Here is a 23,044-nt window from a genome sequence, read left to right as displayed (position 1 = left end):
TGAACCGGTTATGGATCTCTCCTAGGTCGACTCAGCCTCAAATGAGTACTTGGTGTGTAAACATTGCCACGAGGGAGACAAAGGCGTCCGGGCGTGGTGTTGACCAAGCACCCCCTCGTGTGCCGTGCAGGGTTGGTGCCACCGCCCTGGTGTTCGCGGCAGGCGGTGATGGCGAGCGCTCGGCGTGCACGCGGGACCTCGTGGTGGCGGAGAACACCGTGCTGCAGTTCCAGGTGCCGCCCGCTGCCGTTCCCCGGCCGCCCTCACGGCAACCAATGATTTTATTTTAATGTTCAATTTCGATACTTTACGGTGTACATTTTTGTGTTTATTTTCCGGTCGCAGATCGCGGTGGGGTGTGGCGAGGACACCGCCGCCGGCGCTCCGGCCACGCCGGTGCGGCTGGAGTTCTCGCGCGACCGCGGCGCCACCTGGCACCTGTTGCGGCCCCTGTGCGCCGGCGCCGGCCGCCCGGGGGGGCCCCTGTGCTCCACCGAGCGCCACCCGCCGAGCGTCTTCTACGCCGGCGCCCGGCCCGGCTGGGCGCGGCACGCGCTGCACGTGGGCAAGCTGCAGCTGTGCGGGTACGGAGACGGCGGCGTCGCCGTCGCAAACGCCGACCCCGTTATCGACAGCTTTCTGATCACCATCGTGACCACCTTCGCTCTGCACTTGCAATGCCCTCACCACCACTGTCATCATCACCATCATCATCACCATCACCACCACCCTGGAAGAGTCTGCCCTGCTGCTCCCTTGAGCCTCCACCGCCCCCCACAGTTTCAGTTGTGCCCCCACTTAACCTCGCCCCCCCCCCCCCCCCACATGCGTCCATCCTCCGTCGATGCCCGCAGGCCCGTGCGGTTCCGCTGGTACCAGGGCTATTTCCTGCCGGGGAGCGCGGGGGGGAGCCCGTGGGCGCTGGACGGCGTCTACGTGGGGCCGCAGTGCGAGGAGATGTGCAGCGGCCACGGCGGCTGCGTCGGCGGCGCGCGGTGCGAGTGCGACGCCGGCTTCTCGGGCCCCACGTGCGCCCAACGCCCGCCGCTCCGGAGCTTCCTCTCCCACGACTTCGAAGGTGACGCGGCGGGACGCGGGTCGTGCCAACGCGGCCGCGGTCGCGCATTCGCGAGACTCGAAATGCTAGGGTGCAAATCATTCTGATCGGGTAAATATTTCCTCACATTTAAAAAAAATCCTAATTCCCAAAGTGTTTAAACTCTAAACCGGTCCCCAGGCCACCACGGCACGCAGCGCTCCATTACAACATTGGCAAATGGCACTGGGGAATGTTTATGCTTTACCCGCACCCTTCCCTGCCCTGCAATGTGGATGATTGCCCCATGCTGGCCGCCCCCCTGACGGCTGCCCCCGTGCGGTGCGCGCAGAGCCCCCGAGCGAGGCCGAGTTGGCGGCGTGGAGCGGTGGGCGCGTGTCGCGACGCTGCGGGGTCCTCGCCGACGGCTCCAGCCTCGTGTTCGCCGACGGAGACGGCGGCCTCCGCATGCTGCTCACCCACGACCTCGACCTCTCGCGCGCCACGTGAGTTGCACGCACGATCGCAAGACGAACCTGATCCTAAAGACTAACTCCAACCCTAGCCTAACCCGCACGCTGAACCTCACTCTGAACCTAAATCACCTAACCTCGACCCTAAAGCCTCACCGTCGCCATATCTGTGAACCGCGTGTCTAACCCTGACGCTAACCCTAACCCCGACCCTAACTCTTTCTACCTGACCCTGGGCGGCACCGCGCAGCTTCGTGCAGTTCTACGTGCGTCTCGGCTGCAGCAAGACGGCGCCCGACCGCCGCTCCGCGCCGCTGCTGCTGCAGTTCTCGACGGATGCCGGGCAGAGCTGGCAACTCCTGCAGGAGCTGAGCTTCGGCGAGTCGGGGCCGGCGCCGCGCTACGTGGCGCTGCACGTGCCGCGAAAGGCCGCGACGCCGGCCACGCGCCTGCGCTGGTGGCAGCCGCTCCTCTCGCCGGCGCTCTACACACCCTGGGCGATCGACCAGGTGACGCCGGGCGGCACAAGATTACGGATTTTGTCCGCGGGTTTCCGTGTTTTCCGGTTCCGCCGTCCGACCGAGTTGGCTGTCGCCGGCTTCGAGGTCGGAAGGTCGCGAGCTCCTGGTCGAGCTTTTGTCAGAACGTTGGCAGCTGCATCTGTCTGCCCCAGTGGTGGTGCCAACCCATTGTGGGCCCCAAAAAGAAATAGCGATGGGAGGAGCATCGCGTGGCTACTAACATCACACGGCGGACACGCTGCGCTACTTTCACGAGGCTCAAATCGCCGCCACTTGAGGCTAATAAGCTGACAAAATTACAATCGTGATGATCCCAAGCGTAATCAAATTTACGAGATTTGTAAACGGTTAAAAGTGGCTGCGTTCCATTTTACGATCCAACATTTTGAGTTTGTTATCCCGACACCCCTTGATCCACTCGGGCCGCTAATCCCCGGCGGGGGCGGCGGCACCGCCGCCGTTGCAGGTGGTGGTGGGAGGCAGCGCGCCCGGCTCCTCGGTGCTGGAGGACGACTTTTCGCTGGCGCCGGGCGACGCGTGGCTGCTGTTGCCGGGCGGGCTCCGGGGCCCCGCGTGCGGCTCCGCGGGCGACGCGCTGGTGTTCGCGAACAAGTCGTCGTCACGCTACGCCGTGACGGGCGACCTGGCCGTGGGCGACGACTCCTTCCTGCAGTTCGACTTCGTGGCGTCGTGCGGCGATGCTGGCACCTGCTACGGTGAGCGTGCGCGTCTCTGTCGGCCCGGCGCTGGCGCTGGCCGCACCACCGGCACGCTCGCCGTGCCGGCCATCGTGGGTACTGCTGCTCGCGACAAGCAGGACTTGCCCCAACAGCCCGTTAAAAGGCTACGTGAGGGATCTCTGGATTTGTCTTGGCTACGTTGGCACAGTGGGGAGCACAGCGGTCGTCTCAGCCGACCCGTAACACCTGGGTCTGTCCCGTGACCTCCTCCTACCAGCGAGTCCTTGGCACTTCTCACGTACTCAAAGCGCACCTAGGCTGGCACAAGCACGGTGGCGAATGGCGACGGTGGCTGTTGTCGTCGTTGTGGTGTCCGCAGCGATCGCCCTGGAGTTTTCGCGCGACCTGGGCGTGACGTGGCGGCCGCTGCTGCCCTACTGCGCCGCACCGCACGCCCCCTGCTGGCTCCACGCCGTGCCGGGCCCCCTGCTCTCCGACCTCTACCCCCGCTGGACCCGCATCACCATCCCTCTGCCCCCGTCCACCCGGTGCTTCCGCGTGTCTCCCCCGCGTGTCTCCCCCCGTGGGGTCTCCCCCGCGTCTCCGTGCGCTGTCCCATTGTTATCTACGTCCTTGTGTCCCCGTCGTTATGTCCCTGCTGTCTCCCCGTGTCCCGGTGGAATCGTGACCGTATGTCTGTGCGTCCGTCCGTTTGCTCTTGTGCCCGCTCCATCTGTATCCTCTTGTGAACAGGTCAGTGTGTCCGCGTGTCCCCCCCCCACGTGGGTCTCTGTTGGCCTCTTGTTTCAGCATCCCCGTGTGTCTCCACGTGTTCAGATGTGTTCCCGAGTTCACGTGCGTTCATCTGCCCATGTTTCTCTGTCCCGAAGAGTTCAAAATGACCTTGGGGCCTCGTGCCTCCGTACGTGTCTCCGTTTCGATGCCTCCGTGACCCTGTTTGTCTCCCCATGGCCTCGCTTGTCACGCCGCTGCGTACCCCCCCTCTCTGCCCACGCATCCCCAGCTCCCCCGCCACCAGGTTCCGTTGGTCCCAGCCGTTCCCCTTCGACTGGCAGCAGAGCTGGGCCCTGGACAACGTCCACATCGGGGACTCGTGCCCCGACGCCTGCTCTGGCCACGGCCGCTGCACACGCGGGGCGTGCACGTGAGAAAGGGGGGCACGGGAGAAGGGCGGGGGGGGGCAACATGGGTGATACTGCCAGCGATGTTTAGTCAAGTTAGCGAATGTACCGGTTGGGCCCGGACAACCCAGCGCTTTCAGAAAGCCCGCCCGAATTTTTCTCTTTGGGTTAAAATCTTCTGGCCTCGTGATGCGAGCAAAGGGCGGAGCTGCCGGAGCAGTGGGAGGAGCTGAGCGGTGATAGTCGAGGCCCACGTCGGGAACGGCGAACGGTGATCGCTGTGCACGAGGGGCTAGTGACTGAGTGGGCGTGGCTGTGTGAAAACGGGTGGGGCTGGCGGGAAAGGGGAGGGGCTTCCAGCTCTGCGCCGCGTGTCCTGGTCGAGCCCCGCAGAAATGCGGCAGCGGCAACGTTGCGTGGACGCGGCCTCGCGACGACGCCCCCTTCCCCAGGTGCGACGTCGGCTGGGCCGGCCTCTACTGCGACGAGGCCACGGAGCCGCTGCCCACGCAGCTCAAGGACGCCTTCCAGGGCCCCCCCGCCCCCCAGCGCTGGCTGCAGGTGGCCGGCGGCGCCGTCGAAGCCGGCTGCGGTTCCCTCGTCTCCGGGACGGCGCTGCGCTTCACCGGGGTGGGCTCTCCACGCGCCACCGCTCTCATCGTCGTCGCCACCACCACGAGCACCGCAGCCGCCACCGCTCCCACCGCTCCCACCGCTCCCACCGCCACCCGCTAGGCGTGTTCAGGCTACACGCGCGTGTGTGTATACCGGTGTGTGCTCGTGTCCGTGTCTCTGCACGTCCGCGCGTTCACGCGCCGCGTCGCGCAGCCGTGCACGCGGACGCTGGTGAGCGTGGACCTCGACCTGACGCTGGCCGAGTTCGTTCAGTTCACCTTCTCCTGGGGCTGCGCCACGCCGCCCGCGCCCATGCCGGCGGGCGGGCGCGAGCCGGCCGTGCTGCTCCAGTTCTCCACCAACGGCGGCGTCACCTGGCAGCTCCTGCACGAGCTCACGCAGGGCGGGTACGATCCCCGGACCCTCGTCCTGGTTGTGTGCGTGTGTCCACACGTCAGTGTGCGCGTGTACGTGGGGAGCGGTGGTGGAGCGGTTAGCGCGCTGCCCTATGAACCCGGCGCCCCGAGTTCGATTCCCGCTCACGGCCAACACCGGTGACGATTATGTGAACCGGTCCTGGGCCTCCCCTAGGTCGACTCGGCCTCAAATGAGTACCCGGTGAGGTGTGTAAACATCGCTACTCGGGAGACAAAGGCGGTCGGGCGTGGTGCTGGCCACCCACCCCCTCGTGCGCCGTTCCGGCTTTCATAGATGCGACTTGCTTAACAGCACTTGCCCTGACAGTCGTTTAAGTCTATACGGGGATCTTTGCCTTTGCTGCGGTAGCGCAGCGGCTAGCATGCCTCGATTCCCGCTCACGGTGAACGCCGGTGGCAAATCATTTTTCGCTGGTCCTGGGCTTCGGGTTGAGTCGGCCTCAAACGAGCGCCGGCGTGCGCCGGCGTAACCATGCGCCCGTGGTGCCGCGGCGCCAGCTTCGTGAGCGTGGTGCTCCAGGAGGAGGCCCGGGCGGTCGGCGTGCGCCTGCGGTGGTGGCAGCCGTGGCACGGCGCGCACGACGGCACCGACTGGGCGCTCGACTCGGTGCTCGTGGGCGGCTGGCGCCAGGAGCGGCCGCTCGGCATGCACGACTCCTTCTCCGTGCCGCTCGCCCGCCTGCTCGACCTCCCGCAGTCCGACGGCGCCCCCGGCGGCGGCGGCGACTCGCCGCCGACGGTGGACACGCGGCACCTGGTGGAGCGTGAGCTCCCCCCCCAACCCCCACCACACCCCCCACCACACCCCCCACCACACCCCCCACAAACCCCAACCCCCACCACACCCCCCACAAACCCCCCACAACCCCCCACAAACCCCAACCCCCACCACACCCCCCACAAACCCCCCACAAACCCCCCACCACACCCCCCACCACACCCCCCACCACAGCCCCCACAAACCCCCCACAAACCCCAACCCCCACCAGAGCTTGGGCAATTGTTGGTAGCCTGGCTGCTGCTGCTGCCTTCCAGCTTTGTCCGTGGTTCCTTGGAGATTGTGAGAGATGCAATTCGCATTAACTACGCAATTATATAAAATTACACAATTATTATAATTATACGAGAGCCTGGCAGTGTATGGCTGGGCCAGCGTGGAAGAGTAGGCCAAAATAGCCTCGAGTGGAGGCTCATCCTCAAGCAATGACATAAGCAATTCAATTCAATATTTATTTGTTAGACGGGAAAGTCTTGTTTAGCCAGTTACCCAGCTACATTTGCAGGGGGGGCGAGGAGGAGGGGGGGGCTGGGAGGGGGGGGGGAGATCCGTGGGCGCTGTGAGCACAGAACAAGCACAGCAAAGCGGGCAGCAGGGTAGAGAACAAAGCCGTTGTGGGGCCTGCACCTCTGCCGCTGACCCGGCTCTTCTCCCGCGCCGTGCCGGGCGCAGTGCACAGCGGCTGGCTGTTCCACGACGACTGCGAGGTGGGGAGGTTCTGCGGGGCCCCGGGGGACGTGCTGCTGTGCGGAGGAGCCGCGGCGGGCGGCGCCGGCGACGCCGTCGCGCTCTCCACGCACGACATGGAGCCGAGGCCCGGCTGGGTGCTCCACGCCAAGGTGAGACGACGCGGAGCGCCCGGGGGGGCCGCCTCCAACCTGAGCCCCGCACCCCTGGCCGCGAGGGTGAGGCGACGGCGGTGGCTACGCTGCCCCTCGTGGCTGCCTGTGACCCAGCGTTGCGGAGGCAGCGGGGGAGGGTTGGTGGATCGCACTCGGATGTTGTGAAATTAGCTTCCGGCGTGCTCGCCAGAAGGCGGTACAGCAAAGTGTGGACTAACCTCCATCTCTTTCCATCTATACGGGGATGGAGTGTTGCCCCCGCGCGTAAGGTTTGGGTTTACTCCGGGTGCTCCGGTTTCCACCCACGTGGTATAATAATAAACACACTCGTCATTTATCTTCTGAAAACATCTTGACACACAATCCAAACATAGCAGCAGGACCCTCCTGAACCAGAGCCCTACGACTCTGTGTGGCTCTCCTGGATAAAATAAATAAATAACAACGACGTTACCACCGGCCTTCCCACAATGCCTTGGTGCCCAGATGGTCGTGGGCTGCCGGGACGGCACTGAGGGCCGGGACGAGCGGGGCGGCCCCGTGCACGTCCAAGCGTCCGTGGACTTCGGCGTCACATGGCGCTACCTGCAGCCGCAGTGCCTGCCCGCCGACCCACAGTGCACCGGGGCGGTGGCGCAGGCCTCGGCCCTCTTCCCCTCGCGCCGCTGGAGGAGGGTGACCTTTCCCCTCGACGACAGCCTCACCGGGAGGTAGCGTGTGTGCATGTGTGTGCGTGTGTGCGTGCGCGCGTGCGTGTGTGCGTGTGTGGGGAGTGGTAGTGCAGCGGTTAGCACGGCCATCACCAAACCGGTCTTGGGCCTCCCATAGGTTGACTCGGCCTCGAATGAGTACCTGGTGCGATGTGTGCAAACATTATCACTGTGAAGACAAAAGGTGGTAGTCCATGAGCCCAGACCAGATATAGTACCACCTGACGTGATCTTCACATCAGTGAATCACGTGATAACCTCTTGACCTGAGTGAGGGCTATCAATAAGAAATTAATTCTCCCTGGCCGTGTAAATAAAGAGAGGTGATTGAAGTTTTTCTAACTGAGCTGGTACTGGTTTGTGCTGTATGAGCGGAGTGGAGTGGACCTTGGCGATGAGTGGAAGATCTACGGCCTGTGTTGGGCGAACTGCACGTGAAGAACACTGACGCGGCCTTCACTCTCTCACGACTCACGTGGCGCTAAAGCAGTGCGGCGAAAATGTGTCACGCGGTTGCGAAGTTACGGGAAAGTGGCGTCGGGATCACCGCCGTGTCGTGTCAGCCCACGTGACGCCAAACGTGACGTCGCGGCAACTCCGGCGGCACAACAACGCGATCGCACGACTGGGCGCTGTGCCGCACGGCCGCACGGCCGCACGGCCCCACGTGGTGGCGTTGACTCGCTCGCCCCCCTCTTGCTGCCGCCCCGCCAGGCCCGTGCGGTTCAGGGCCCTGCAGGAGGAGCTGGGGGCCCCGTGGGCCCTGGACGACTTCTGGGTGGGGCCCGCGTGCCCGGGCCACTGCGGGGGGCGTGGGGATTGCGTGCGGGGGGCGTGCGTGTGCGACCCCGGGGCCTCCGGCGAGGCCTGCCATGGCACGCGGCTTGGGCCGGTGGGATGCGCGCGCTCACTTGCCTGCACCTGCACCTGCACTCGCTTGCATCGCGCGTCTGGATTGTTCACACGCGAGCGTTGTGCGTGACCGCTCGTCTCAGTCGTTGCTGAAGGAGCGCTTTGGGGGGGCCGCTGGGACCCCTGATCCGGACTCGTGGGAGCTGGTGGAGGGCGGGGGGCCCTGCTCCTCCTGCGACGTCGTCTCCGACGGCGTCGCCCTGCACTTCCGTGGCGTTGGAGCGCGGCAGGCCGCGACGGCCGAGCTGGACCTGCGCGGGGCCACGTGAGTCGCCACGGGGTCAGGGGGTCACGGCGAGCACTCTGGACTCCTTGGGAGTTGAACCCAGCCTGAACAGCTGGCAACGCGAAGTCCCGCGAGAACACGTCGCTCGCTCTGCATGGTTGCATCTCGTAACTGCGTGTGCCATGCTGCGTTGTGTGGTGTCCTACACTTTGTAAAGTTACCGAATGTCCTGGCTTGGCCGGAAACAGTCCCGATGTCCCCAATTTAAGTGTTGTAAAATCCAGGACCTTGTCCCAGGGTTAAAATGTGATAGGGCAGCGAGCAGGGCTCCTGTGGGTGGAGCTACCCGAGTAGTGGGCGAGGCCTATAAGAAGTAGGCGGCATTAACATCACAAAGAGCAAATCAACTCGCTGTGGGCAGCGCTTGCAGGCGCATGGGCGTGGCTATGTAAAAGTAGGAGGGGCTGGTTGCGCCTGCCAGAAATGTGGTAGCTTGAGCACTCTGTTTTGGTTTATGCGTTGTTGACCTGCTGTGGGCGTACGGTGTGTGTGTGTGTGCCGTCCCGTGCGGTGCCCAGGTTCGTCCGCTTCTGCGCACGGATCGACGTTGGCGCAGGCCCCGCCGCCCGGGGCCACTCCGACTCGGTGCTGCTGCAGTTCTCAACGGACGGCGGTGAGAGGCGCCGGCGACATCGCCGCTTGCGTTGTGCGAACTTCTTCACGGTGTAAGGGTTAACAACGTAAAGCGTCGCCACGCTGCTCCGGCCAAAGCGGTCGCTCAGTTGAGAGACGCTGTCGCCGTGGGGAGGTCGGCAGGTGAATGAACGGTGCTCCGTTACCTGAGCCAGGGATTCAAACCCGTGCTGAGGCGGCTTCGTGTCTCCCTACCCCCTCGGCTACGGCACCTGCTGGCTGAGAAACGTGCGGCACTGCGACACCGTACCACCCCCCCTCCCCCTCCCTCCCCCAGGTGTGCGGTGGCACCTGCTGTTTGAGATGGAGGCCCAGCGCTACGCGACGGCGCGCTGCGACCACGTGGCGCTCTCGCCCGTGGCGCTCTCCAACTCCACGCGCCTGCGCTGGTGGCAGCCGTGCCCGCTGGGCCGCACGGGGCTGCTGAACTGCACCGCCGCCGTCGCGCGGGCAACGTGGGCGCTGGACGACGTGCTGGTGGGCGGCGAGGAGGTGAACCCCAGCATCCTGGTGGACGACTTCCAGACAGGTGAGGGTTACCCGGCGAGGCCGCTGGGCGGGTATTCTTGGTTCCGCGACGCGGCATCGCCGACGAGCGGCTTGGCGCTGCTGACGTTGCAGGCTCGGGCGAGGCCGCGCCGCGCGAGGACCTGTGGACCTTTCACCCCCACGCCGCCCCCGCCGCCGGGTTCTGCTCCCGCCCCGGGGGGGCGCTGGTGTGGCCGGGGGGGCAGCCGCTGCCCACGCCGGCCTCCCTCACCACACGGCAGCTCATCATCGCGCCGGGCAGCATGGTGCAGTTCCAGGTGATGAACTTCATCAAACTTCGTCGTCATCGTCATCACCACTTATCACCGACACCGCACCGCCCTTGCAGTACATCTCGGGGCTCCCCACGACAGTTTAGCCAAAGGGGACCACCGGTGGCAGCTGTCCCTGTGTGGCACAAGGTGAACACAGCACTGGCCGGGTAAGTGACGATTATCCCGCCAGTAGGGGGCGATGTTGCTTTGTGGCTTTTTCCAATGTCACTTCCCCTACTGCCCCTGTATTCTGCTGCTGCCCCTGCTGCCCCCACGAGTGATGTCCACGCGGCGCCTGTGCGAGCGAGCAGATTGCGATCGGCTGTGGCGGCGATGACGCTTGCTCCGACGACTTCTCCGTGCGGTTGGAGTACAGCACGGACGCAGGGTGAGTACGCTCGCCGGCACTCCAACAACAGCCACAACAACGGCCACCATTCCGCGCGATTCTATTCTTGTGCATGATGGCCTCAACATGTTCAGGAGTGAGATGCCAATGTGGAGGGTCTGTTGCTCGCGACGACGAGAGGGCTTCAGCACAGAGAGAGTTCGTGTCGCGTCGCTCCTCCTCCTCCTCCTCGGTTGAAGGAACGCAGAGCACAGTGGGTTTGCTGTGCGGCCGACAGTTTGGGTTGCATGGCCACAGTGGCACCGTTGCGGCTCATGTCGCCACCGTGTCCCCCCCCCCCCCTCGGCACGCAGCCGGGACCAGTGGGCGCTGGTGCAGGGCGAGTGTCTCCCGTCGGGGGCCTCCCGCGCCGGCTGCTCGCCCTTCCGGCTGCACGAGGCCTCCGTGTACTCGGCGGCGACGGCGCCGCGCTGGACCCGCGTCACCCTCGGCCTGCCCGACGGCGCCGCGTCCACGTGAGCTCGCGGCCGGAGTGGAAACGACGCGACGCGGTTTGCGTTGTAAATAACTCGAGAGGGATTATATAGGGAGCGACGGTCGCCCCCCCCTCTTCTGAGAAAACGCGGCAGGACCCCCCTGACTAAGAGTCGTGAGACTCGGTGAGGGCTTGTGCGTGATAGGAGCATAATGGGTGACAAAAAAAATGGGTCTCCGAGTCTGTGGGTCTCTGTGAGTCTATATAAATATACTTGGTATATTTATATAGACTCGCAGATTTACACAGGTCCATATGTTTATAGAGACCCATAGACTCATAAAGAGACCGTTTATAAAGACCCACAGGCTTGCATAGAGATGCATTGACCTAGAGACCCATAGACTCATACACGTAGATTTGTATTGCGTCAAGGCGCCGATGATGATATATTGTAGGGATTACGATGTTGATTGACGATGGCATTGATGTTGATGGCACCGATGTCGTCCATCGACGCATCGGTAATCAACGATTGTGTCGGCAGTAACGATTGTAATCATCGCCATCACGGCGTGCCGCGTCCGCGTAGCGCGACGCAGCTGCGCTGGATCTTGACGCGGCGCGCGGGAGGCAAGGGAGCCGCGCGGGGCGGCGCCGGCGCCGACCGTGCCGTGCTGCCCCCCGCCTGGGGGCTCGACGACGTCTTCGTGGGGGAGCCGTGCCCCCGCCTGTGCAGCGGACGCGGGAGGTGCACGCACGGCGCCGTCTGCGTCTGTGACGACGGCTCCACAGGTCCGTGACCACCCCCACCCCGCTCCCCCCATCCAACCCGGGCCACTTACAATGGGGTTATGGGGATCCATCCCCGATCTAAATCCTTGACCGGCGCCTTTAGTGGTCGCTGTTTCCACAGTGGAGCCCGAGGGCCCAGCCAGTGACCTATCCACTGCCGAATGAAGGACTCCCCAAGCTGTTGCCATCTCTCATGGTCTCGCGATGTAACGATCCACCCAGCTCGCTACACACGCGATGACTCCATCGCTTCTTCTCCGTAATGGACGTCCGCCCGGCCTTCGTTGCGTCCTTTGGCGTGCAAGTCCGTGGCTAGTCTCCATCGCTGGTCAGCATCCCTTCTGAAGCCCACTGCCGTTTGTACCAACTCAAGTGTGCGTATTCCGTGTGCAAACGTTTGGTCTGTGCGTACTGCGTTAAGAACACCGAGCAAAGTTTGATTCCCGCTCACAGCCAACATCCCTTGACGAATATCTCAACCGGTCCTGGTCCTGGACCTCCCCTAACTCAGCTCAGTCTTAAACTTAGTAACTGGTGCGGCAATCATCAGTCCCCGAGGAGACAAAGGCGGCCTTGCGTGGTTATTGGAACCCACCCCGTCGTGTGCCGTCCCGGCCTTCGCAGGTGCTCATCGCTAACAACACTTGCCCCAACAGTCTGTCAAAGGCTACAAGGGGGATCTTCGTCACCGCGGTCTGTACACGAGCGTCCGTCCGTGCGTCACCCACAGGGGACGACTGCGGCACGGTGGAGTCGCCCCTCGCGACAGCGATGCGCGAGGGCTTCGAGTCGGAGGAGTCTTTAGGCCGCGGCTGGGCCCGCACCGGGGGCGGCCGTTTGGCCGGGGGCGGCCTTCCCGAGGGCTGCGGGCCGCTCAACCCGCTGGCGCACGGGAAGGCCCTGTACTTCAGCGGCTGTGGCGTCCGCGAGGCCGTGACCCGGCCCCTCGACCTCACGCTGGCCAGGTGTGACCCGACGGCCCTGTTCGCGTGTGTGCGCTGTGCGTGCGTACGTACATGTGGGGAGCGGTCGTGCAGCGGTTAGTGCGCTGTGCTACGAGCCCGACCACCCGAGTTCGAGTCCCACTGAAGGCCAACACTAGTGGCTATTTTCTGAACTGGTCCTGGGCCTCCCTAGGCTCACTCGGCTTCAAACGAGTACCTGGTGCGGTGTGTAAACATTGCGGACGGGCATGGTGCTGGCCACCCACCCCCTCGTGTGCCGTGCCGTGCCGGTCTTCATAGGCGCTCGCTAACCGCACTTGCCCCAACAGTCTGTTAAAGCTATACGGGGGATCTTTGGCTTTTTATACGTGTCCCTGTATCTGTACGGGTCTGTGTACTTGTTTAATGATGAGAATCTTTTTTTTATAGAGTTGCCCTCCTTTGCGCACGCGTATCTCAGATCACTTTGCACGCAATGAGCGACTAACACCACATCTCCTCAACACATTTTGAAAGGGGGCACCCCCAGTTGCAGCTGTTTCTGTGGGCACCCGGCTTGCAATCGGTCATTAGTCCGCCAGCAGGGGCCGACGATCGCCGTGTGTAATCCCAAGTGAGTAACGGGCGTGTGCGTGTTTCTGCGTATGGTGTTGTTGCTGCACGTGTGTGCGTGTGCAGCAAGGTGCTGTTTGTGCTGCGGATCGGGAGCCCGGCGCAGTCCGAGCGCTGCAACGCGGCCGACGGCCCTGGCGACGCGGAGGATCGCGCCGTGCTGCTGCAGTACAGCGCCGACAACGGTGCCAGCTGGCAGCTGCTGGCGTCGCACTCCGCGCGCGACCTCCTGCTACCGCGACGCCTGGCGTACGACGTACCAGGGTAGGCGCGCAACCGCGGCTCGGCGCCGGCGGCTGCACCCACGAGCCGGGGCACCACCACCGGGCGCTCGTGAGGTTCCTTCGAAAGCAGCAGAGATGGGGGTGGCAGTGCCGGGCTACGGAGCCTCGGGTCCTCCCTGAGGAATCACCGCTGGTCGGTAGAGGGTGGTTGCTGTTGAACTGAGCCCAGGGGGTATCTGGGGGTGAAGTGGTGCCATCCTCACTCGCGTTCCATTGTCTCGGCCGTACAGGAAGGCGCGGGCAAGGGGGGTGATGCTGCGGTGGTGGCAGCCGCGGCACGGGGGCCCCACCCGGGACCAGTGGACGCTGGACCAGGTGGAGGTCGTGCAGTAAGACGTTCACCCACCCACAACCCTCTCCTCTACTCCACCCACCACTCACGTCACTAGCATGCATTCACCCAATAACTTACGCCTGATAAAAAGACAAATATTCCCCATATAGCCTTAACAGACTGTCGGGCAAGTGCTATGAGCGAGCAGCACCAACGAAGGCCGGCAAGACACATGAGAGAGCGTAGGTGGCCAGCACACCAGGCCACTTGTCTTAATCTTCCCTTGTATAGGCCATGAGCGGGAATCGAACTCTGATCGCCAGGGTTCCTAGTGCAGCGCACTACCGGTAATCGCTAGTTGCCCGCTAACCGCTGCACTTACCCCGGATCACGCACACACGGGCGACACACATTCATCAAATCATCAAAACTCAGACCTTCGAAGGCCTATACGCCAATATGCGCTCCCACACTTTGCACGCCTCCACTCTTACCCACAACCGCTAAATCGAACGAGACCCTCACTCAATGAACTAGTCACTCGCCGGATCACCGGCGCTGCTCTGAGAGTACGGCTCCAATTAACGCGGGTTCGTTCTTTTTTGTTCGTCGGTTTTTAACGACCCTCGAGAACGCAATGCCCTTTTGCCGAGTTACAGGTCTGCGCCCCCCACAGGGCTCGGAGGCAGGGGTACCTGGCAAGCCTGGGGCGCCAGCAGCAGCTGAGGCGTGTGCGCCGTCGCCGCCGCCGCATCTTGCGCGGCTGACCCCTGGCCCGCCTGCTCCGCCGGTCTCCACCCGTGCCCCCGAGTGGTGGCCGCAGCCTGGGGGCATCGTTTGGACATTCGTGACTGCCGTTACGGCCCTGAACCCGCGGCTCGAGGGGAACGTGGAGGAGGGCGGGACGTCTAAGACGCCGCTGTACCAAGGCCCCCAGAGGGTCGGGGGAAGCAGAAATCTGGGACGGAGTGAGCGGCACAGGATGAGAGGTCGGGTGGTTCCGAGGTGCGGGGGGGCGCCTTCGACGCACGGGGCCACCGCTCGCACGGCCGGCTCGTGATGCCCGTGTGAGATCGTGACTCAAAATAAACAAGCTATTAAAATATAACCGTCTCGAATGTAAACGATAGAACGCGCTTTTAGCCCAGAATGCCGCAGTACCATTTTGACAGCTGTCCCCTTTTTGAGAGGAACCCCCGTGAACAAGCAAGCCCTGCGTCGAGGCACACTTTGGTTTATTTTCTTTACGTTTATAAAATGAAAAGTGTAAAATGCAGTTGATAGATTACAAAAGCATCTTGGATAAGGTCAACCTGGGGCCCGGCCGTTGCTTGCTATTTGTTCGCCGAGTCTGGCCAAGCCTGCGCAGTACTGCCCTGCTCTCGGGCATTCAGACGATCGGGTCACGGGACACATTACGTTACCGGCTCACATCTTCCCTAGACGCCCGCTGCGCTGTCCTCTCCGTGCGGCACTGGCAGGCGAGGGAGTTGGGAGCAGCAGCTGGTGGAGTGTCGCTGCCTTGCAAGTAATCCGTTAAATAACGCCTCGCCCAGCCCCGCCCAGCCCCGCCCAGCCTTGCTCGTCAGCACAGAGCATGGAGTCAGGCTGAAGGGGGAGGGGGTAACCACAGGTATAGAAACACAATCATGTGATAAATTATCATCCGTCATTCCACCACCATCTCTGAGTAAAGTGCATCTTCCTCGGCCAAAGTCGCCCCTTGGCACGCTAAGACTCCAAATCTACCTACTCTTGGGAATTGTCAGGGCAGGTCAAACTTAGAGCACGAGAGAGGCTGCCAGGAGAGAGGCGGGTTGGTCCGTGCTGCCCGTGACGCGGAAGGCCTAGCGAGGGAACGGCCGCCACCCCCCGGGCCCCACGTCCCGCGTCTCGCCGTGCTGGAGTACGAAGAACACGTTCGGCTTGTGGCCTCCCGCGCTCAGGGCCTCCGCCAGCTTCTGCGGCGGCTCCAGGTAAAACTGCGACCGCACTCCCGCGCAGAGGAGGAGTCACAAGAGCATGCATCGCATCGCACGCCCTGGTCTACCCACAATGCCAGCTCAGTCTCACTCGGACTGCATGTGCGGTTCTAGCAGATCTAGTGGCACGTGATATTTTATATTTTTTCCCAAACATTTTTTCTTGTTCAGATGATCAAGTGTTCTCACCACAAGGCACCCGAGCTGATGTCTACAAATTACAATCATGTATAGAGCTTTTATGGCACGGGAAGGCCTTAATTGAGCAGTGGAAGGTCACAGTGCTGTGTTAATTATCCATCAAAAATAATGTTTGCAGCCTTTGAGCCATCCACTCCTGGATGAAGGCCTCCCCACGCCGTGTCAAGTGTGGGCTGGTGAACGTGGGTGTGCGGGACCGGCTCAGATGTCGCACGCCAGTGACTGAGATGGGAATTTAACCCAGATAGCTGAGTTCACAGTACATAGGCGCTCTCCAAGTGAGAGAGAGAGAATGACACGGAGGCAAGAAGAACCACAGACAAGCGGGAAGGCAGCAGCCCAGCAGCGAGCCGGTATCAAATTCCCCCCAAAGCTCTGCAGTCCTCTATATTAAGATGTTGTCAGTCAATTAACGAGTGTCTGTACATGTGAGAGGAAACCGTAGCACACAGAGAAAACCCATGCATGTGAGGGGGCAACACTCCATCCCATACAGATGGAATAGGTGGGGGCCACATTTTCTGTACCGCCTTCTAATAACACCCTGTAAGCATCAATCAAAGACGCACCTCATTGGCCAGGCTGAAGGTTCCCCAGTGAATGCCCACGGAGTAACCAGCTCTCACGTCCACGTGGATCTTCACCGCCGCCTCTGGGTCCACGTGTTGGCTGGACATGAACCAGCTGCGTCACGCACATAACACCGACAACTGCCATTCATTACTAAGTGGCAGCAATAGCACCACGGTGCTTGTGCCAGGCTAGGTGTACACAGCAACAATAACTACAACTGACATTCGTCACCAAGTGGCGGCGATTTCACCTCGGCGTTTGTACCAGATTGCACACACACACAGCATGAACTACATGCACCAAAATTACTTATAGGAAACAATTCCCTGTCGTAAGCCAGTGGGAGTTACGCATTATGAGCCGATGGATTGACATGGACAAATGGGACGAAGCTTCCCTGTGTAGCTATACAAACTGTTGTGACGAGTGCTGTGGGCAAGCACCTACTAATGCCAGCTGAGCACACGAGTGGTTGGTGTGACCAGCACTGCCACCGCGGATTGCCCATGTGTTCCCGGTGCTGGTGTTTACACATGGCACAGGGTACGTGTGATCCACTGCACCCCGACACACGCTCTGCATAAACAACACCGCACACACGGCAGCCTCTATTGCCGCACGTACCTGGGCGCGTAGGCTCCGATTGGGATGGCCGCCAGCGTGAAGGGGCCGTAGCGCCGGCCGATCTGCTGGAACACGTCGCAGTAGCCCGTGTCGCCGGCGAAGTAGAACCGTGCGTCAGTGCCCAGCACGCACCTGGGCGGGGGCGGGGGGGGTTGGGGGGGTTGGCACGCACGGCGCCAACGTGAGCTCGCCTCGCCCGCATTCTCGCACTCGGAGCTGGCGCTCGCCCAAGTGAAGCTGCGGGTGCCCGAGACGACCGGAGCTCACGCACCAGCTGCCCCACAGCACTTTGTTGTCGTCGAATGCGCCCCGCTTGCACCAGTGCTGCGCCGGCGTGAAGGCCACCGTGATGTTGCTCCGCAAGCCGGCGCTCCGCTCGCTCCACCAGTCCAGCTCTTGGACGTTCTCGCAGCCGGTGTTCTGCATCCATCCGGCCAGGCCCAGCGGCACGAACCTGCATGGGCGGAGGGCGGAACGGTCACGCGTACGGGGGGGTCCCTGCTGCCCACACACAATGCCCATCGCTCGTGGAGGGGACAGCTTCCACCCTCGTTAGCGCAACCTGGACACCGATGGAGGTGAGGCCTTGAGTGATTGTGGCTCTGGGAGAGACGGAAGGTTGGTGGAACCATTACACCCATTAGTCCATTAAACATAGGCACCGTCACAAGAGGGGGTGAAAGGGGCTATCGCCCCCACAGCTGCATACGGTTGGGGCGGTGAAGAGCTTTTATCCCCCCCACAAGGAATTTGTGCGTGGAGTAGGTTCCGATTGACTAAGGTTTAACAGTAAAACATTTCTATATAGTAGGATTCTAACCCCAGGGTGCCATAGGAGTCACAATACCCTCTCCCGATAGTGCCGGTACCAGGAGAGGCGAGTGCCGTAGCGCCGGTTGAGTTGCACGACGGAGTTGTGGTCGAGGTGGTCGTAGTGGTTGTGGCTGATGAGCACGGCGTCCAGGCCCTCGGGCAGCTGGGCGACGGTGCACGGCACCGGGCGGTAGCGGCGTGGCCCCGCAAATCCGACGGGCGAGGCGCGCTCGCTGAACACGGGGTCCGTGAGGAAGGAGAAACCTTCCAGCTCCACCAGCACGCACGCGTGGCCCAGCCACGTGACCCGCACGCTCTCAGGAGGAGAGCCGCCGCTGCCACCGGCTCCCTCCACGAAGTACGGCTTGTGTACCGGCAGCGTGCGCTGCAGCTCCTGGGAAGCAGAGCCAAGGAGGGAATGGTTGCAAGGGAGCGTCCCCGGGGAGAGATGGCCGCCCGACGGCTCGGAGTGTCACGGGCGCCGAGCTGGCGCCGTCGACCGAGATCCGGGTTTGAATCGTGGTTTTGGCCGCCTGTGTTTAAACGAGGCTTCTCAAGTGTGGCGAGCTGATGCTCCCAGCCTGGTCACGAATAAAGTACAGAATCACCACGGCATTACATTTGGTTCTGCACTTAAAATTTGCCTTTATTCAGAAAATTACTAAATATCGGTTTTACTCACGCGACGAACATCACCTTCTAATAGGGCAAGTGGGAAAGTGCTGCCCACTTCCGTGTCACTTGAACGCATCTCAGAAGTGGCTCTATAATAATATGGGGGAGGGGGGGTGACATTTCATTGCTCTGCGTGAGCTCCAAAAGGATTCTTAGTGTGTGGACACTGACAGCACAATGGGATGGAACTTGTACGAGGCCCTTATGATCTTTGAAGGACCCTGCATCTGTTTACTCTTGTTTTAATTGTTGGTAAATTGTCTGGTGACATTTTGACAACCTTAAAGGTCCATACGGATTTATGTCGAGACAGAATTGTGAGGGAGACGTCTGCTTATCTATTGTGTCAAAGGTACAAGTAGTCGTGACTTTGAGGCCCGATGGACGACTTGACACTTTGACGAGTTGGCAACGCTGGCCCGTACCTCGGCCGCCGGCACCTTGCTGAAGTCCTTCTCCGTCAGCATCCACTTGAGAGCGTGTTTCTTGTCTGGCGTTTTCCACGTGGACCACGGGTTGACGAAGCGGCCGTCGGGGTTGCGCTTGGAGGGAGTGACGACGACGTCGTCAGGAGGAGGCCTCGGGCCGTGGGGCCTCGCCCTCGAGCCCCCGGGACCGTTCGTGGCCCCCGAGCTGCCCGGCCGTTCCCCGAGCCCTTCCGTCTCGGGCGCTTCGGCCATCTTCTGCGCCCGGCAGCAGCGCGAGCTTCTGGAACGACAGGCGGCAACCGCGTTGCTCCGGCAGCCGCGACAGAACCTGCGGAGCCTTCCATCGTCTGCGTTGAGCGACTGCGGTCACCCAGGACGGACCACGGAACGAGTGCCGACTCAAAGCCCGATTCACAAATACAAAGAGGGAGGCATCATCACAGCGATGCACAAACTCCGCTAACTCCGGAGTCAAATCATCCGTCTCAACCACCTCCATCTAGAATTAAAGCTGTTGCTCTACCTCAATATCAGCCATACGAAGAATAGAGTAAAAACATCTGGAGTCGTAGAACCACGGGGGGGAGAGCAACACCGTGGCACAGCCCAGGACAGAGATACCAGGTTCCGGCACCAACAATGAGTCCTGCGGACAGCCACGGCAGCCGGGGCACCAACGAGTAACGGAAGTAACATCTGAACGGTGCTCCTCAGTGCCTCAATGCTGATGGACGATGGCCATTGAGGGCCTCGCTCCAAATTGGCCCTTAGGTGGTCAACAAGAACCTAAACTCTCCAGGCTCTGTATTCCAACCCCCGGGACCTCACTCCTCACACACCCCCATTACGCCTCCCCTCCACACCGCTCACCTTCAAACCCCACACTTCTAAACATCACACTCCTCACCTTCATGCGCCTCACCCTTCCGCAACCCTCGCCAACACCACCCCTTACCACCACACACACACCTCACCACCACACACACCTCACCTACACACACCCCTCACCACCACACACACTCCTCACGACCACACACACCTCACCACCACACACACCTACACACACACCTCACCTACACACACACCTCACCACCACACACCCCTCACCACCACACACCTCACCACCACACACTCCTCACTACCACACACACCTCACCACCACACACACCTCACCTACACACACACCTCACCACCACACACCCCTCACCACCACACACCTCACCACCACACACACCTCACCACCACACACACATCACCACCACACACTCCTCACCACCACACACACCTCACCACCACACACACCTCACCTACACACACACCCCTCACCTACACACACCCCTCACCTACACACACACCTCACCACCACACACACCTCACCACCACACACTCCTCACCACCACACACACCTCACCACCACACACCCCTCACCACCACACACCCCTCACCATCACACACACCTCACCTACACACACACCTCACCTACACACTCCTCACCTACACACACCCCTCACCTACACACACACCTCACCACCACACACACACCTCACCACCACACACACCCCACCACCACACACACCTCACCACCACACACTCCTCACCACCACACACACCTCACCACACACACACCTCACCACCACACACCTCACCACCACACACTCCTCACCGCCACACACTCCTCACCACCACACACACCTCACCACCACACACACCTCACCACCACACACACCTCACCACCACACACACCTCACCACCACACACACCTCACCTCCACACACCCCTCACTTCCACACACACCTCACTACCACACACACCTCACCACCACACACACCTCACCACCACACACACCTCACCACCACACACCCCTCACCACCACACACACCTCACCACCACACACACCTCACCACCACACACTCCTCACCTACACAAATGTGAACTCCACACCTCACCACCACACATACCTCACTACCACACACACCTCACCACCACACACACCTTACCACCACACACTCCTCACCACCACACACTCCTCACCTACACAAATGTGAACTCCACACCTCACCACCACACACCTCACCACCACACACCCCTCACCACCACACGCACCTCACCACCACACGCACCTCACCACCACACACACCTCACCACCACACACACCTCACCTACACACACCCCTCACCACCACACACACCTCACCACCACACACACCTCACCACCACACACACCTCACCACCACACACACCTCACCTACACAAATGTGAACAACACACCTCACCTACACACACCTCACCTCCTCACACCCCTCCTCACCGTCACACCGCGGCGCTCTCCGTGCTAACGAGGTGAGGCTGCCCCCTGTACCCGGTGGTCTCAACGGTCACGGCTGCAATTTACTGCCCGGGGACTTTGGAACCGCGGGGTCCCGCACCGCGGGGTCCCGGACCCCCGCCGCGGGGTCCCGGACCCCCGCCGCGGGGTCCCGAACTGTGGGGTCCAGGACCCCCGCCGCATGGTCCCGGACCCCCGCCGCGTGGTCCCGGACCCCCGCCGCGGGGTCCCCCGGCTGTGTTCCCCTCCACCGCCCGCTGCTCCCCTTACCGGAGTCCCCGGGCGGGGCTCCCGGGGCTGTGCCGGCGTCGTGGGGGGACCCGGAGCCACGGGGGCATCGGGCAGCGCAGGGAGGCGCCCAGGTCGGCACACGGGGGGTACGGGACAGGAAGAGGGTCCCAGGGGTCCCGAAGACTTCACTCGGGATACAGAGACCCCCTGAGGGGATACAGAGACCCCCTGAGGGGTTACAGAGACCCCCTGAGGGCCCCACACGCAGGCCCGCACTGTTTTCAGTGTATTTATTTCGGCACAGCCCGGTATCTGGGGTCCCAGTCGCCGCCTCCGCTGCTGGCAGGAGACTGTCAGCGGCTCATCCCCTTCTCCCCCTAATCCCTCAGACCCCGAGTTCCCTTCATCCTTTAGACCCCAGGCCCCCTAATCCCCCAGACCCCGCATGCCTTCTCATTACACGGGCCAGGCCAGACCCCCTGTCTCCTGCCTCTCCGCTTCTGCGTACAGACACCAGCCTTGCCGACTTTTATTTACTTGGTTGAGACCCTGCCCACGTCCACCCCAAAATCGGGGGTTCGAAGCTAAGAATGGGGGGTCCCAGGCAGGGGACTCAAAACAACGGAACCACTCACGGAGCCCTGGGAGTTCCGGGTCGCTCCGGGCTGCGTGATCCCCTTTCGGCTCGGGCAGCTGTGGGCGACTGCCTCCTAGCGGCCACGCCACTCACATTTCACCTCTCCCAGAGCGCTTTTGGGTTTAATTCTCTTCATGTGACTGGGTAAGGCCCGCCGTCGACCTCGCCACACGTTGATAGCTCAGCGAAGTGTGGGGCTTATCGCGTGGAAATTTATAGCAGCCAAATACTCAAAACGCGTGGGTGATGTTGATTCTAAATGTGGAGGGGAGAAACCGGAGGACCCGGAGAAAAACATCCACGCGACCACGGGGAGAGAGACACGAAAACTCCAAATATACAGCAGCAGTGCCGGATTATCCTAGTAGAAAAAGTAGTAGTAGCTTCATAAGTAGTAGCTACATAAGTAGTAGCAGTGTAGCTACGGGCCCCGCACTTTGAAGGGCCCCGCGCTAAATGCTTTCAAGCTATTAATTTCGGTTCAGTGATTCTGCACTTGCTCAATTACTATAGTACTATACCGCCTTCAACTTTTATGAACGACTGGGTGTTTAAGGTTAGCCATTTGTCGTATTATTTGGCTGTATAGCAAGTGAAAACATACAATTACGTTACTACACAAGTTAAACATTTGATTTAATATTTAGGTTTAAAAAAAAAATGAGGGGCCCTTTATAGCATATGCTACAGGCCCCGCACTTAGTTTAATCCGACAGGCGTCAGGGTCGTGATCGAAGCCACGACCTCCTGCATATCACGGGAGGTAGTTAACATCTCGCCACCGCACGATAACTACTTGAACGGCGATGTAATATGCAAGACATGGCCTAGCTCGCCTACAAACATCTGGGCAGTTCACCAGCACTGATTCAAGCAATCCCGCCGCAGTCTGATGAGACTGCATGTCGGAACCAGCCCATAGTTTTGCTCGTGTTGAACCACTGCTGCTGACCA

The 23,044-nt window shown here is 61.5% G+C and overlaps 2 protein-coding genes across 5 annotated transcripts in view; one reads left to right on the top strand and one right to left on the bottom strand.

Moving 5' to 3' along the window:
- RELN (reelin) overlaps positions 1-14,709 on the top strand; it is a 52,468-nt gene extending 37,759 nt beyond the window's left edge. The window contains exons 41-65 of the mRNA XM_076066974.1: positions 131-233; positions 346-584; positions 855-1,078; positions 1,389-1,542; positions 1,760-2,018; positions 2,497-2,746; positions 3,090-3,258; positions 3,735-3,875; positions 4,305-4,482; positions 4,681-4,874; positions 5,403-5,668; positions 6,355-6,521; positions 7,011-7,234; positions 7,949-8,126; positions 8,230-8,411; positions 8,951-9,045; positions 9,343-9,594; positions 9,687-9,871; positions 10,180-10,256; positions 10,571-10,732; positions 11,285-11,487; positions 12,218-12,452; positions 13,110-13,307; positions 13,558-13,656; positions 14,278-14,709. Coding sequence (XP_075923089.1) covers positions 131-233; positions 346-584; positions 855-1,078; positions 1,389-1,542; positions 1,760-2,018; positions 2,497-2,746; positions 3,090-3,258; positions 3,735-3,875; positions 4,305-4,482; positions 4,681-4,874; positions 5,403-5,668; positions 6,355-6,521; positions 7,011-7,234; positions 7,949-8,126; positions 8,230-8,411; positions 8,951-9,045; positions 9,343-9,594; positions 9,687-9,871; positions 10,180-10,256; positions 10,571-10,732; positions 11,285-11,487; positions 12,218-12,452; positions 13,110-13,307; positions 13,558-13,656; positions 14,278-14,368 — 4,525 coding nt within the window. The 3' untranslated portion in view covers positions 14,369-14,709. The remainder of the gene's footprint in view (positions 1-130; positions 234-345; positions 585-854; positions 1,079-1,388; positions 1,543-1,759; positions 2,019-2,496; positions 2,747-3,089; positions 3,259-3,734; positions 3,876-4,304; positions 4,483-4,680; positions 4,875-5,402; positions 5,669-6,354; positions 6,522-7,010; positions 7,235-7,948; positions 8,127-8,229; positions 8,412-8,950; positions 9,046-9,342; positions 9,595-9,686; positions 9,872-10,179; positions 10,257-10,570; positions 10,733-11,284; positions 11,488-12,217; positions 12,453-13,109; positions 13,308-13,557; positions 13,657-14,277) is intronic.
- Positions 14,710-14,819: 110 nt separating this feature from the next.
- On the bottom strand, positions 14,820-22,187 carry NAPEPLD (N-acyl phosphatidylethanolamine phospholipase D). 4 transcript variants are annotated; one of them, XM_032954487.2, is made up of 7 exons: positions 22,089-22,187; positions 18,895-19,177; positions 17,851-18,188; positions 17,253-17,435; positions 16,982-17,113; positions 16,354-16,468; positions 14,820-15,583 (listed from the first exon to the last, which is right to left on the bottom strand). In XM_032954487.2, exons 2-7 carry the CDS (start codon positions 19,147-19,149, stop codon positions 15,449-15,451), a joined length of 1,158 nt encoding a protein of 385 aa, XP_032810378.2. In that variant the 5' UTR covers positions 19,150-19,177; positions 22,089-22,187; the 3' UTR covers positions 14,820-15,448. The 4 variants fall into 4 exon arrangements, with proteins under 4 accessions (XP_032810378.2, XP_032810379.2, XP_032810377.2 ...); XM_032954488.2 differs by having other exon boundaries at positions 18,895-19,174; positions 22,089-22,172; XM_032954486.2 differs by lacking the exon at positions 22,089-22,187 and adding an exon at positions 21,493-21,960.
- Positions 22,188-23,044: the final 857 nt, after the last annotated feature.

Source organism: Petromyzon marinus, chromosome 14, assembly GCF_048934315.1.
Source record: "Petromyzon marinus isolate PM22_M1 ecotype Great Lakes invasive population chromosome 14, UKy_Petmar_22M1.pri1.0, whole genome shotgun sequence".
NCBI lineage: Eukaryota > Metazoa > Chordata > Hyperoartia > Petromyzontiformes > Petromyzontidae > Petromyzon > Petromyzon marinus.
The sequence above is the reverse complement of the archived record's forward strand: the minus strand, read 5'-3'. Positions and strand labels throughout refer to the sequence as shown.